The 15,544-nt window shown below is 44.0% G+C and overlaps 1 protein-coding gene across 7 annotated transcripts in view; it reads right to left on the reverse strand.

Moving 5' to 3' along the window:
* Nucleotides 1–485: 485 nt before the first annotated feature.
* LOC144672734 (nuclear receptor subfamily 4 group A member 1-like) overlaps nt 486–15,544 on the reverse strand; it is a 66,233-nt gene continuing 51,174 nt past the window's right edge. For all 7 annotated transcript variants that reach the window (XM_078534686.1, XM_078534687.1, XM_078534690.1 and 4 more), the window contains 4 exons: nt 12,721–12,884; nt 11,406–11,608; nt 9,414–9,592; nt 486–4,605 (listed from right to left, as the gene is read on the reverse strand). In XM_078534686.1, coding sequence (XP_078390812.1) covers nt 4,349–4,605; nt 9,414–9,592; nt 11,406–11,608; nt 12,721–12,884 — 803 coding nt within the window. In that variant the 3' untranslated portion in view covers nt 486–4,348. The remainder of the gene's footprint in view (nt 4,606–9,413; nt 9,593–11,405; nt 11,609–12,720; nt 12,885–15,544) is intronic.

Consider the following 15,544-nt stretch of genomic DNA (forward strand, 5'->3'; position numbering starts at 1 on the left):
AAAAGCACAGCTTGCTGTGCAAATTATATTATACCATTTAGAATTTTATAGAGACTAAATTCTCAGTGTAAATGTATACTGCAATCTGTGCAGAAGTAGTTGATACTCAATAAGTCCAACTGGCTGCAAACTGATGGTGGTGCCTGATGTACCAGAGTCCTTATGCGTTTAGAAACTGCAATAAGTTACAGTATTGGCAATGCAGCCTTTAGGGTAATAAAAACAGAAAGTGCTAGAAAAACTCATGAGGTCTGGCAGCATCTGTGGAGAGAGAAATTGAGTTAACATTTCGAGTTCAATATGACTCTTCTTCAGACTCTTTCCCTTGGCATGGGAAAGTTCTGTGTAGTTGAGAATTCTCACTGGCCCCTGGCTTTGTCTGCTGGGATCTGTCCCACTGTCACCTGGTTCCTCTCCCCACCATCCCCCACCCCCAAACATTGACCACATTCACTGCATTCACTACTAAAATGAAAATAATGCACTTCACTTGTATGCTGCAGTCAGTTCTTTTAATGTACTCATCAGAAAGACATGCAACAGAACTAAGAATGATAATACAACATATACAGATGGCAGGGCAAACCGGGTATGGCGAAAGCAGATAGGAGGTCTGGGTGAGCAAACCTACTAGCACAACTGTTGTGAGGGTTCATTTGCAGGGCTTGAAAGATGAGGTCAGCCATGAGCCCTGATTCATCAGTCTCCCTGTCCTGGCTGTTGCTGCTGGATCTCCGGGGCCCCTCAACAATTCCATAGCGAAGTCTCTATCCAAAGCAATATTGTGTACTCCCGCTTGAATTCAACAAACCCTCTCGGAGCCATTTTGTAACCTCCATCCCTGTTTGTAGCGCCCTCCAACTATCCACTCCATTAGATTCCTGATCTACCCACCTGCCTCATGGCTGCGCTTCACTGGGGATTGGAAGTGCTGTCGGGAATTGCTGCTTTTGGGTAATGAATGTTCCCCACTGCCCCCACCCCCTCACCCACGGAGTCAAACATCTTTCCCTTTTAAAGAGCTGGGGGCATGCATGATTATCTGAGAATCAAGCCAGATGAGCATTCACCAGGAACAGTGTGCTCGAGAGCACTGGCTCACATACTTAGAGGCCCTTCCTATTGAGGTATGCAATTGCATTGTGTTAAGATCTGCAAATGGGTACTTGCACATAATCTCTGATGCCCAATGCCTCGTAAAAGGCAGAACTGCTGGAAAATTGTATTTGCCAGTCCTGTGCTGAGGCAGTTCAATGTTGAAACTGTGCTGAGGCTTGGTGGTGCACTAGGGAAAGAAATAGGGACACACATGATTGTCTGAAAAATCAGTGTAGCCATGCATTGCAAATTGACTGACCCCAGAGATGACTGCCATGGGTAACTGAAAACATCCTTTGCATAATCATTGAGGACCATGATGACTTTCATTGCTGCTGATGGGTGCAGTGTAGATGGTGGTCTGCATCTGGAGGATGGAGGCGGTGGGAGGGTCTTGTTCTATCACATGCCAACTGACCTGATGTTTCCTCTGGCACTGATCCATTCTAAGGCCCAGCCCTCACATTCTGCTCATTGCACAGGTTACTGGTCAACCATCCATGTCCCCTGACTCTTCTTGGTTGGCATCTCCTGCAGTCTGTGCTTCTCTGGCGAGACCTTTGCCAACACAACACTGTACCCATGCTGCCCTGCAGCCAAAAATCAGATGCATTTCTGCTGGCACCCTCAGCTGCTCGAGCACCAGTCCTTTCTGATGCATGTTATATGTGATGTGTGTGAGGAGTTCAAGACAACATTCCTTTTTCCTCAATTGGACCTTTTATCGGGTTACGAAAGAGACTTAATGCTGTGACTGTTTGTGAATGTGCTCAACACCAGGGAGGACGTTTTGGAGCAGTGCGGGATCAGACAAAACCTTTATTAGCGCAAACTCCATAAATGACCCCATGTGTGATTTGTGCATGGAATAGATGTTACAACAAGAAGAATTTCTTCTCAAGTGGACAGTTTTTTACATTGAACTAGACATCTTGACTTCATACCCTAACATTGAAAAAAATTGGTTTAAAAATATATATTAACAATAGAAAAGTATATGCATTTTGCAACAACATCTTACAGATTTTCCTAGATTGCAGGATCTCATTAACATGGGCAGGTGAACCTCAAGAGGGGCCAGCTTCAATGGCATGGGGGCAGGGGGACTTTGGTTATAAAAACAGAAAATGCTGGAAATCCTCAGCAGGTCAGGCAGCATCCGTGGAGAGAGAAAAAGAGTTCACGTTTCAGGCCAATGACCTTTCATCAGGGTCACATTAACCCTGTTTCTCTCTCCAAAGACACTGCCTGACCTGCTGAGTATTTCCAGCATTTTCTGCCTTTATTTCAGATTTCCAGCATCTGCAGGATTTTGCTTTTGTGACGTTGGCAGTGCCATTTTTTCCAGGGGGGTTTCCAAAGCTTCTCCGTCAAAAGTTGTGGCAAACAAATGGAATATCTCACTCGGAACCCCAACCCCTATAGTTGGTTGCAAATACAATCTAAATTAGAAGCCTGGTTGAAGTCTCGAAGTGCAGGTATCACTCAGTGCTTGAGCTGCCCCACTGTGGGATTCAAGTACAGAAGCAGAGGAGACGAGTTTTGCAAACCTAGAAGCAAGCCTTAAGAAGTTACAGATGAGGATTCAATTGCATGACAACACAATGTGCAATGTGTTACACCATTTCCTGGCAACATCGGAATCAAGCACCTTCTGTACATAATGACTGGTAAGGCACTGTAAATATAGTCTATGGTTTTTAACCAATATAAAATATACACATTTCCATTATGGCATCAGACATGTTAAGAACTACAATTTATTCAGTGCTCCCCATATGAGATTAAAGCATGTTATTCCCAGTCATAATGCTCTCTATATAGAATAAAAACAGACAATTATTCCCAGCCATAACAGTACAATATATCTTCTTCACCCTTGCTCCCTCACAAGGTCAACCAGTCAATAGACCAATTGATTTGAACCTTTTGTCATGTGGGTGACCATAAGCTGAAGCCAGGAATAATCACTGGAAAATGCTCGTAGTCCACATAAGTAACCATAGGAGTAATTGGTGGATGTTACCAATACAATTTGGTGCTGTAGCTAAGGAGCCACTGATAGTGAATTCATGAAAGGAGTCGTAGACCACACTTGCCCCCACCTCCCCTCCACCTCACCCCATAAAGTGCCTGTTTCCATTGGGACAATAGGCCTTACTCTATCATACACAAGTCTCAAAACCTTTCTGTAAAGCGGGTACTACAAATTCAAGTTGATCCACTCTTGGTTCCAGAACTATTAATAAACCTTAGCAAAAAGAACCTTTTAAAACATCCAAGCTAGTACCAATAATTTGTGCCATATTGCATGAGCATAATCTTCACAGCTGAAGAGATTTGGCTTCACAGCTTCCAGTTAGGGCTGTGGTCATCTTCAGTATTGACTTATTTAGTTACTAAACCACAGCGTCAAATATTCATGCAGAATATGTCAGTGACATAGTTCAAGGTTTAGTCTGTCACACTTCAGGCTTCTGAGTCCTGACTGTCCAGAACTGGCCTTGAAAGAACCTTTTTGAAGATTGAATTATTACAGTGTTAACAAATGTTGTCCTTTCAAAATCCATCTAAGATAGACAAGTTGAAGCTTTATTCTTTCCAATGATGGCTGGATTGGACACTGTTTTCCTACCTCTGGCATATGCGATTACAAATCCAGTCCAGACAGATAAAGTACGTATCCATTTTCTTAGATATCTGATCACTGAAATAAACTCAGTCCTGATCTTATACTTTTTTTATATTAAAAAAATCACATTTGGCCCAATGATGATGATTCTTGATTCTCATTTATAACTCTTTTGATGTAAGAGATGACAGTGATTGAGAGTGTACAACACTGAAGAGTCACATTCCATTAGGTCGTTCTTAAGTTGAGATTCAGGGCCATGACAACATAGGGACAGAGGGAGAGAGTAGCTCTAACCAGTGCTATTATCTTCTCCGAGAACATCGGATCTGTCAAGTTTGTCAAAGCTCAGAGTTGCTTTACGGTTAGATTGTATTGCAGAAGCTGCAATGTAGCAAAGGGACTTTTTTTTTTCTCCAACAATCTGTAATGCTGAATAAAATGAAAACAGCATTTTGAAAAACAGCAAACCCAATTAGCGCATAGCATATTTGTCCAGCTCCTGAAGCCATCCCATTTTGAACTGGTTCCAATGTACGTTTAACTCCCTGCTCATACTGCAACATCAAATATGAAGGCTGGGGTCCAGTTCAACAGTCACGTAACTTGGTGACTTCTCTAGAAAGGCAAAGTGTCCAGGAATAGTTTGTCGACAATGGCAGGTGGAGGAACCAGGTCAGCGAGCTTCAGGTAGAAAATACGCTGGAGTCCTTGTGTGCAGAGGGTACAGAGTTCAGGTAGCTTGCCCAGAAGCTTGGACAAGTAATTTGGCCGCATCTGCTCACCTCCACTGGATGTGACGTGGTCTTTCAGACAAGTTATAATCTTGGTCTGCAGATCTTCAACTTTCTTGGGTTCTTTTAAGCCATGCCGGTCTGAAACATCACAAAAACCAACACAGGCCATGCATGAAATTAATTTTCAGAAATAGACGCAAAATGATAGACAATAATTCAAAAGCTTAAAGCCAAGGATCATTCGAGCAAATAAGGCCCATTTGAAAGAAATTATTCCCACTCTTGCATGAAGCTATGTTTTTTTTTGGTCAAACCGATAGAAAGAGAAAGAACGGATAGCAGGTTGCTTGGAAGGACGCCCACTCACTACCCACTCTCTCAAGGCCCCCTCATTCACCAGGGAGAGCTTTGGGTACAGTCTTCCCTCTGGTTGCTATCTATGCAGTTCCCTAATAGGTAGAAGCCTAAGTGAATAGGTCTGGAAGGCCTGTCCTCATATTTGGAGAACAGTACCAGGCCTAGGGAAACAGAAAATAGTAAGAAAACTAAAGAGTGAGCAAATCCTTACTTACCCCAAAATTGTTTTTTCCTAAGATAAAAGCAAAATACTGTGGATGCTGGAAATCTGAAACAAAAACAAAAATAGCTGGACAAACTCAGCAGGTCTGACAGCATCTGTGGAGAGGAATACAGTTAACGTTTCAAGTCCGAATGATTCTTCATCAGAACTAAAGAGAAATAGAAATGTGGTGAAATATAAGCTGTTTAAGGGGGGGTGGGACAGGTGAAGCTGGGTAGAAGGCCAGTGATAGGTGGAGGCAAAGGAGAGATTGCCAAAGATGTCATAAACAAAAGGTCAAAGGAGTGTTGACGGTGGTGATATTAGCTAAAGGATGTGCTAATGGTGACATTAAGGGTAGAAATCAGGATGAGCAAGTGACAGATAGCCCTTGTGGGGGTGGGGTAGGGGGAAGGGATCGAAATAGGCTAAAAGGTGGAGATAAAACAATGGATGGAAATAAATTTTTAAAATAATAATAGAAATAGGTGGGGAAAGAAAACTATATATACATAAAATATATAATAATTATTAAATAATTAAACAACTTATATTTCACCACATTTCCATTTCTCTTTAGTTCTGATAAAGAGTCACACGGACTTGAAACGTTAACTCTGTCTTCCTCTCCACAGATGCTGTCAGACCTGCTGAGTTTTTCCAGCTAGTTTTGTTTTTTCCTATGTCACTTTAGGGAGCAGAGCTTATTGAGAAAAAATCATATAGAGTGGAGCTGGAGTAACATATAGGCCAAACCGTGTTGGAGGGTTCTCAACGCTCCCGCTTTGGCACAAGAATCTCACAAAATCAGTGCTTTGTCTCCCGGGTGCTGCCGGTGGCAACCCTGGGAGAAAAGTTGGCTTGGAGATGACCTCTTCATTATCGTGTGTTATTTCTGGAGTTCCAAAAGTTTCTGTTAGAGGGAGCTGCTGTCTGGGTGGGCCAAGTGCGCGAGCCAGGAGCAGTTGCAGCACATGATGGAACATTATTTCTTCTTTCATGGCACGTGGGCATCGCTGGCAATGTCAGCATTTGTTGCCCATCCCTAATTACTCTTTGAGGGCAGTTAAGAGTCAACCACATTGTTGTGGGTCTGGAGTCACATGTAGGCTGGACCAGGTAAGGACAGCAGATTTCCTTCCCTAAGAACATTAGTGAACCAGATGGGTTTTCACGACAATTAATGATGGTTTCATGGCCACTACTATTCATGTTGCAATCCTGAATGAAGCGCGTGGTCTAGTTGTAAGTGAGAGCAGCTATTACTAACTGGAGAAAGGTTAGGGCAGTATTCTTAAGATAAGAACCGGTTTACATCTGTGTGGGGGTAGGAAAAGGGAGTCTGGGCCTGTGTTCTCGGGGTTATTTGAGGACCCGGAGACAGTAATCACCACCTAGAGGAGCGAGAGGACCCGGAGACAGTGACCCCCCCACCTGGAAGAGCGAGAGGACCAGTCAGTGACCCCCTCACCTAGAGGAGCAAGAGGACCCAGAGACAGTGACCCCCCCAACCTAGAAGAGTGAGAGGACCCTGAAGACAGTGACCCCCCCGCCTCGAAGAGCGAGAGGACCCGAAGACAGTAACCCCCACCTAGAAGAGTGAGAGGACCCAGAGACAGTGACCCCCCCCCACCTAGAAGAGTGAGAAGACCTAGAGGAGTGAGAAGACCCAGAGACAGTGACCCCCCCCCCACCTAGAGGAGTGAGAGGACCCGGAGACAGTAAACCCCACCTAGAAGAGTGAGTGAAAAGAAGACCCAGAGACTCAGCTCGTCCCTTTGTTTAACACATATAAATTCATACATTCTCCGTGCGACCAGCACTAAGTGTGCAACCTCAACGGAGTGCAAGAGTTTGGTGACCTGAGGGAATTCGGTGAGGAGGGGAGGGAAGTGCTCCTTTGCTCTTTCTAACTCTTTCACCTAGTAGGAACTGGTTCTTGCTCTGCTACAGAGGAAGAAACTAACTGTTTGGTGAGTATCTGCTAAGTGGTCAAGGTCTATTCTATTCCTAAGGTTTAAAATAGTACAGGAATTTGTGATAAGATTAATAAATATATAAAAGAAAATAAAGAATAAAATCATTAAGTAATTAATTAAAGCATATTAGTATGGTAGGACAGGTGATGTGTCATGGCTGCAGCATGTGGGAGCTTCCCGTATATCAGTGTTATCGAGGGCAAACGTGTCTGCAATAAGTGTCTGCGGCTTGAGGAGCTTTGGCTCAGAGTGACTGAGCTGGAGGTGGAGCTGCATACACTGCAACACATCAGGGAGGGGGAAAGTTACCTGAACTCTCTGTACCAGGAGGTGGTCAGACCCATTAGGATAGGGTCTTCTGATTTGGAAGGTGGTCAGGGACAGGAGGGTGTAGCTGTAGCTGTGGCAGGTAAGAGGACCCAGAGGGCAAGAGTGTAGGAGTGTGAGTCTCTCCAATTGTCCAATAGGTTTGAGGTTCTTTCAGCTTGCTTGGATGAGAGTGGGGGCTGCAGGGTGGATGAGCTGACTGACAATGGCACTGTGGTACAAAAAAACCATTCAAGTGAGGGGAGCACAAAGGAATGTAGTTGTAGAAGGGGACAGTATAGTGAAGGAGGTTGACACTGTTCTCTGTAGCAAGGAGGGAGAGTCCAGACGGCTGTGTTGCCTGCCCAGTGCCAGGGTTCGGGACATCTGCTCAGGGCTGGAGAGGAACTTGCAGTGGGAGGGGGAGGATCCAGTGGTCACGGTCCATGTAGGTACCAATGACATAGGCAGGATGAAGAAGGAAGCTCTGCAAAGTCAGTATGAGGAGTTAGGCACCAAATTAAGAAACAGAAGCTCAAAGGTAATAATTTCTGGATTATTACCTGAGCCACATGCAAATTGGCATAGGACAAATAAGATTAGAGAAATGAATGCGCGGCTCAAAGGCTGGTGTGGGAGAAGTGGGTTCCAGTTTGTGGGGCACTGGCACCAGTACTGGGGAAAGTGGGATCTGTACTGCTGGAATGGTCTACACCTGAACAATGCTGGTAAGCTGCATAGCTAGGGAAGTAGAGAGGATTTTAAACTGAATAGTGAAGCAAGGGATCAAATTTGGGAAGATGTGGTAAATCAAAGAGTAGAGACAAGGCAAGAGAGAATGGTATTAATATGGGAAATGATAAACAGATCGTGACAGGAATGGACAGAGTGTACAAATCTTTAAGAGTAAATCAGCAGATAAGGCTAGATGCTACAAAAATAATAAAAGGACAAAACTAAAGGCTCTGTATCTAAACACATGTAACATTCAAAATAAAACAGATGAACTGATAGTGCAAATAGAAATAAATAAATATGATCTGATAGTCATTACAGAGACATAACTGCAGAATGACATAAATTGGGACCTGAATATTAAAGGTACATGACATTTAGGAAGGACAGGATGTTAGGAAAAGATGGAGGGGTGGCCCTGTTAATTAATCATGGTATTAGCACATTAGAGAGGGATGATCTAAGTTCAAGAAACCAGGATGTGGAAGAGGTTTGGATTGAGCTGAGAAATGATAAAGGCAAGGAGTCACTTGTGGGAGTGGTGTACAGGCCCCCTAATTGTAACTACATGGTAGGACAAGGTATAAAAGAAGAGGTAATGGGAGCTTGTCAGAAAGGTACAGCAATAATCAAGGGGGATTTTAATCTACATACAGACTGGAAAAATCAGATGGGCAAAGGTAGCCCAGATGAGGAGTTCATAGAATGTTTTCAGGATAGTTTCTGAGAACAGCACGTTCTGGAGCCAACCAGAGAGCATTCTACACTAGACCTGGTATTGAGCAACGAGATGGGATTAACTGATAACCTCATAGTGAAGGCACCCCTAGGTAGCAACGATCGTAATATGATTGAACTTTACATTCATTTTGAGGGAGAAATGAGTGCATTCAAGACTAGTATTTTAAACTTAAATGAGGGCAATTATGAAGGCATGAAAGTGGAGCTAGCTAAAGTGAAATGGCAAATGAGGTTAAGGGATATGTCAACAGAGGTTCAGTGACAGACATTTAAAGGGATATTTCAGAAAACACGGAATATATACATTCCAATGGGAAAGAAAATTCCCAAGGGGAGGGCCCACCATTCACAGCTTCTCATGGTATCAAGAGAGTATTACAGGACAACCAGTGATGTGAAAGCCTATTGATCATGTTCAAAAGGGAGAACATATGTGGGTTAAACGGCAGAAACTTCTGACAACAGGAACCCTTTCAGGTTTCCAAGTGAAATGACAGCAGTGAGAAGATTTGTGGATTGGAGCTTGTTCTTACTCTCCATTGGGCTGGAGCACAGTGAACCCCACTAGGATCCACATGGTAAAGATGTCATGGAGAAGGGAAGTCTGAACAAGAGGAAGAACTCACCTGTAATGACCACCAATGCTGCAAGGCAGGAGAAGCTAGACATGTCGATCTTCATCCGTTGCAGGGTGGTGGAGAAATCGATGATCGAGTCAATCCATTCACCAAAGCCGCGCACACACTGCTGGCGGTGGAGGACGACGCCACTGCAGAAGATAAGCTTGCCTTCTTCAGGGTTGGACCTGCAAGCAACACAACACAAAGTTCCACTAGGTTCAAAGAAACCAACCTTTCTGTCTGGCTTGAACTGAATAGTAAGGAAGAGAAAATAAATCAAACTGATTACTTTGCTTGAATCCAGAATTAATTCCACACTGACAGAGGCGACTTCAGGATAGCTTTAATTTTACTGCCAGCTCAACATATTGCTGTTTGAAGGAATTTTGTTGACTATTTACTCTAAACTGGGACTTCTCAGCCAAATAATGGTATATTATTCATTCCCCTGTAATTTTGAGGACTGGTCCATTGAGGTTGCCAAGATTGATCACTTATGCTTCATGCATCTCTTAGCCAGGACATATTTCATTGGGATAGTTGATAGAAAAAAAAGAGTGAAGTCAAACAATTCCCATTCCTGATTGTTATCCCATGGCTAGAAGGGTGTGTGTAAACATGTTGGTAGAGGATTGGACTGAGATCAGCTTTAATGATCCCTAGCATTAGACATCCTGCAAACCGATTATCTGGTCATTATCACATTGCTGTTTGTGGGTGCTTGCTGTGCATAAACAGGTCACTGTGTTTCCTACATTTCAACAGTGATGACACTTAAGTCATAATTCCTTGGCTGTGAACTTCTTTGGGATGTCTAGTGTTCATGAAAGGTGCTATATAAATGCAAGTTCTTTCTTTAACCCTCACTAGAAACAGCGGGGATGACATTACCATGGACCAACATACCATATATTCTTGTGTAAAAGTCGAATTTTTGAGACCAGTTTTTTAGGCAATAAGCTAAGGGGTCGACTTTTACACAGGTAGTGTTTTTGAGGCCCAGAATGAAAAACCACTAAAAACTGGGAATTTAGCATACTGGTCTGAACAGGTCTCGTATACCCTAAAATGGGACACCAGTAAAACTAGGAATTTAGCATATTGGTCCAAACTGTTTTCCCTCCTCGGGGGTGAGGGTGGGAGAGTGGGTGCTTACTTTCAACATACACCCACCCAGCACACCTAACATGGCTCCGAAAAGCATCCACACGGTAATGGGAGAATCATGCCCAACTAGCCATTAATCGTATCTCTCACTCTCTGTGTTTATTAAGGGGCCCCCTCTACCACTGCGCCCCTCCCCCACCCCACCACCGGGAAAGGGAGCCTCGGCATCAACTAGGCCTGCAGTTCCAATACTGCTTGAGAACCAGGGGAAAGAGAAGAGGGAAGGGCCGCGCTGTTAGAAAATGTCACGCTGACTGCTCCCGGCCTTTGACCTCGGCCTTGGTGCGGAGGGGAATTGCACCGAGTCGGCACTCGCAAGGGCCCTATTGGCAAGACCTGAGCCTCCCCTCCCCTCCCCAGGAAGGCTGAGGGCAATGACTGAGGACACAAGACTTGGGCATTCACTTATTTAAAATTCGCTCTGGATAGTTGGTCCCTACATCTGTTTCCACGTGCGCCATTTAATACTCTTCTCCGATAGTTTCTCCCCCCAAAAATCAAAATCTCCATTCTTCCTACCTTAATTGACAAGTAGGAACTGAAAGAAATACGGTAAGTGAAACTTTTTTTTTATTGAACAATGAATTGAGGTTTTTGAAGTGATTGTAGAGATTTGGTTCTGAAAGGTTTGGGCTTTGATTCCTGAAGAGTAGGGTCAACTTTTCCATGAGGTATATGAAAAAGTACATTTTTTCAGGCCAAAAGTCATGGGGTCGGCTTTTACAAGAGATCAGCTTTTACATGGGTATATATGGTAATTCATGGTCTTCGGGAGAGGAGAGGAGAATAATGGTGGCAAAAATGGACTAACAGATGGGTTCAGGTACCTACCTGTAGGCCAGCCTGAGGATGAAGAGCTCTAAGAAGGCAGATTCCAGCAGTAGGTCCTGATCTTCTTTGGGCAAACCGTTAAAGCCTGGAATCTTCTCTGCCCACTTGCGTATCATTTCCATCGAACCTGCCAATAACTCATAAAACTGTCGGATGTCACCTGCCTCATCCTCCTCTGACTGAAAAGTGCTGGATTCCTGAAACTGTACCAGACATTGTGAATCAGTGGGGGAATGTTTCCGCCAAAGAGAACAACTATTTTCTTTTATAAATAACAAACAAAAGTAAGGAATGTCATTGTTGATTTAATACAAGTGGAGATTTCTCCGCAAAGCATATTATTTGCATACTTCAACAGAGCATTGGACTTGTAAGCGAAATTCTGACATTTCAGGCTTTGCATATTGGTCAAAATTCACCTTTAATTAGATAGAAAATGCATGTTGCTTTCTGATCGCATTCATGCCAGGATTGGACTGGCAACATAGAAGCGACCGCTCATATCATTTCTGAAGGCAAATTTTATGCTCGCACAAGTCAAGTTGGCGCCAGGCTTTTTTTGTTTCGCGCAGAGCTGCACATTTGCTGTCTTTCAATCCTTTGCGCCCGTCCACGCTATCACATGCTGAGGTGAACCTGAGTGATTCATTCACTGCCATTTCAAGTTTAGCTAATCATTTGGAGAATGTGGCCTGGAATGGAAGCAAACAGCCTCCTAGCTGGCAAGTGGTGCATTGTGAGGGAGGGAGGTGGGTGAAATTACGGGCCTACTTAAGGAAAGAGTCATTTTAAGTAGGACCATTGTGCCACCTTTTCATGGCCACTTACTGCTTCTCAAAATAGGCAAAAAAAAAAAATTGATGTACATAGAACCCTAATTGTCATTTTAGGACAAAACTCCTCTATGCCTTACACTAGCTGGCAATAGAGCTAAAGGGGCCCTGAAATAGTAAGTTTAGAATTATTTCTGCGTTTCCACAAAAATAACCTATTTTGTTGCTGCCCATGGGACTTCCCCTCCCTACCCCCACAGGACTTACCTGGTTGCTGGCTGAGTGGTCTCTGGGCCACCTGATGATGCCCACAGCTCACCGGTTCGATGAGGCCTGGGCCTAAATGGTGGCTTCAGCCTCTCTGCCTCTGGAATGGGAGGGCAGCTGGTCAGCCACCTAAGAGTTAAAATTGGCCCTGGCGATTCGTAAATAAGTCAGAAGAATTTCACTGGATTGCAAATTGGTTTATATGTTGCCTCCTTCTCCCCTGATACGAACATTTTTCTTTTTAACCTCTCAACTGATTTTCACCTCATATTTACCTTGGAATAATCTAGATTGGACATGATTGGGTTGGAATCAATATGTGCCCTGACCAGCGCTGTGATGAGACTAACTGGAACATTTGAAGGCGTTGCTTCTTGAACATTCTTTGGTTTGGATGGAAGTCGACCTCTACGACCTTTCAGGCTGTCTGTGCGGACCACTGGAAGATTAAAAAAAAGTTAGATTTTCTTTTAAGCCTGTTAGGCTTCTCGCCGTTGGAGCTAGTGGATGCACAAAATATGAGCTAACAGGAAGGAATTTTGAGAGTTTGTGCAAGCGAAGTGTTTGTCCACTTCCAGTGACTTGTCAATTCTCTCATGTATACAGATTGGTGTTACAAACACTTGTACACAGACTCAAAGTGAGTCCATTTTTGTTGCTTCTTAAGGCCTTGTTAACTAGCAATTCTTTGGTTTCACTTTCTGCGCCTGGTACATTTGTTACATTCAATAAAGGCTGCTGCTATACCAACAGAGGGGTGCCGGGAACAGCATTACCACTGATACTCTGCTCCTCAAACAGCTCCTGTATTTGCTCCATCTTCACAACTGTCCCTGAACCTGGACATTAGAATCTGACTCCAAACTGTCTACAAGTCAACTACATCCCACCACTGGGCCTCAGAATCTAACATTGGGCACTCCCATATTGTAACCTCTCTACCGTGTATTTACAACCAGGACAGGTCCCTCCTAATTCCCGACATCCCTGTGTAATCTGATTTCCCTCTATGTCCACTCAAGTGCACATTTTGGTACTTCTCTTAACCTGAGCCTATGTCCATCTCTCTTTTTTATCTCTTGGTCCCTCAATTGTCCAATCTCCTCCCCTCCCTGTCGCCTACTCATGCCACCTTTCATATCTCCCCCCTTGGGTACTTTGCCTTGCCCTCACCGCCTCATAATCTCTAACCCAATCCATCACAACTCTTCTGCCTTTCTATTCATTTTCCAGCTGCCCAAGGCTTGAAGCTCCTTTGGATAAGTCCATAGCTTCCCTCTGTCTTCTCGTGATACTCTCCAAAGAGCCCATTGAGGCACTACTCCTTACAAGCAGCAACCCCAATTGCCTGATCCTCCTTACTTGCAGACTTTCACAAGAGTTTAAGAAATAGGAGCAGGAGTAGACCATATGGCCTGTTGAGCCTGCGCCACCATTCAATATGATCTTGGCTGATATTCTGCCTCAACTCTACTTTCCTGCCTGCTCCCCATATCCCCTGATTCCCTGAGAGATCAAAAATCTGTCTATCCCAGCCTTGAATATATTCAATGATGGAGCATCCACAATCATCTGAGGTAGAGAATTCCAAAGGTTCCCAGCCCTTTGAGTGAATAAATTTCTCCTCCTCTCAGTCCTAAATGATCGGCCCCTTATCCTGAGACTGTGCCCCCATGTTCTAGATTCCCAGCCAGGGGAAACAACCTCTCAGTATCTATCCTATCAAACCCCTTCAGTATCTTGTATGTTACAATGAGATCACCTCTCATTCTTCTAAACCCCAGAGAATATAGACCCAATTTACTCAGCCTCTCATCATAGGACATCCCCCTCATCCCAGGGGCCAATCTAGTGAACCTTTGCTGTACTATCTCCAATGCAAATATATCCTTCCTTAAATATGGAGACCAAAACTGCACAAAATATACCAGGTGTAGTCTCTGCAAAACCTTGTACAATTGTAGCAAGACTTCTTTATTGTTGTACTCCAATCCCCTTACAATAAAGGCCAACATGCCATCTGCCTTCTTAATTGCTTGCTCTACCTGCATGCCAACTTCCTTCCTCACCAAATGCACCTGCTGAGGGTATATCTCAGCAACCGCATTCCCATCCCACTTATCTTGCCCACCATTACCGACTATGCCTCTGCCAAAGGACCAACAATTACCAGGCCTCTCTGTATTTCCCTTCACCCAAATTTCCAATCAGGTTTCCACCCTGCTACAGGAATGAAATGATTCAAATCAAAGTCCTATTTGCAGCCTTTGATATGATTGGCCAACCCATTCTCCTCCAACACCTTTCATCACCTGTCCAACTAAGTGGAACTGTCGCTGTTTGGTTCCATTCTTATTCTCATCCAGACGTAGCCACAGCATCTCCAACAATACTTTCTCTTTCTGCCCCATCCCCAGAGAAGGGGGCTATTCAGCCACTTGAGCCTGTTCCACCATTCAGTTCAATCATGGCTGATCTGTACCTTAACTCCATCTACCCGCCTTGGTTCCACAACCCAAAATACCCTTGCCCAACAAAAATCTATCAATCATATTTTTGAAATTTTCAATTGACCCCTGCCCACAGTCTCAACAGCCTTTTGGGAGAGGGTGTTCCAGGTTTTGTGTGAGGAATTGCTTCCTGACATCATCCATGAACCGCCTGGCTCGAATTTTAAGGTTCTGACCCCTTGTTTTGGACTCTCCCACCAGAAGAAATAGTGTCTGTCTGCTTACCCTATCAAATCCTTTAGTCATCTTAAGTACCTCAATTAGATCTTAATTTTCAATACTCAAGAGAATACAATAACTTGCCTGCGCAACCTGCGTTCATAATTTAACCCTTTTAGCCCTGTTATCAATCTGGTGACCTTGTCCGAGGCCAACATATCCGTCGTAAGGAGCAATGCCCAGACCTAAACAGAGTATTCTTGACAGGATCTAACCAGAGCTTTATACACCATAGTATAACTTCCACCCCTTTGTAGTCCAGCCCCTTGAGATAAAGAGCCCCCACCAAAGATATATCCTTGCCCCACCACACGCTCCCCCTTCATCTTCATCTACATGCTGCTGTTTGGCAGCACCTCCCAAAGACATG

Source organism: Cetorhinus maximus, chromosome X (genome assembly GCF_964194155.1).
Source record: "Cetorhinus maximus chromosome X, sCetMax3.hap1.1, whole genome shotgun sequence".
In the NCBI taxonomy this organism is placed as follows: domain Eukaryota; kingdom Metazoa; phylum Chordata; class Chondrichthyes; order Lamniformes; family Cetorhinidae; genus Cetorhinus; species Cetorhinus maximus.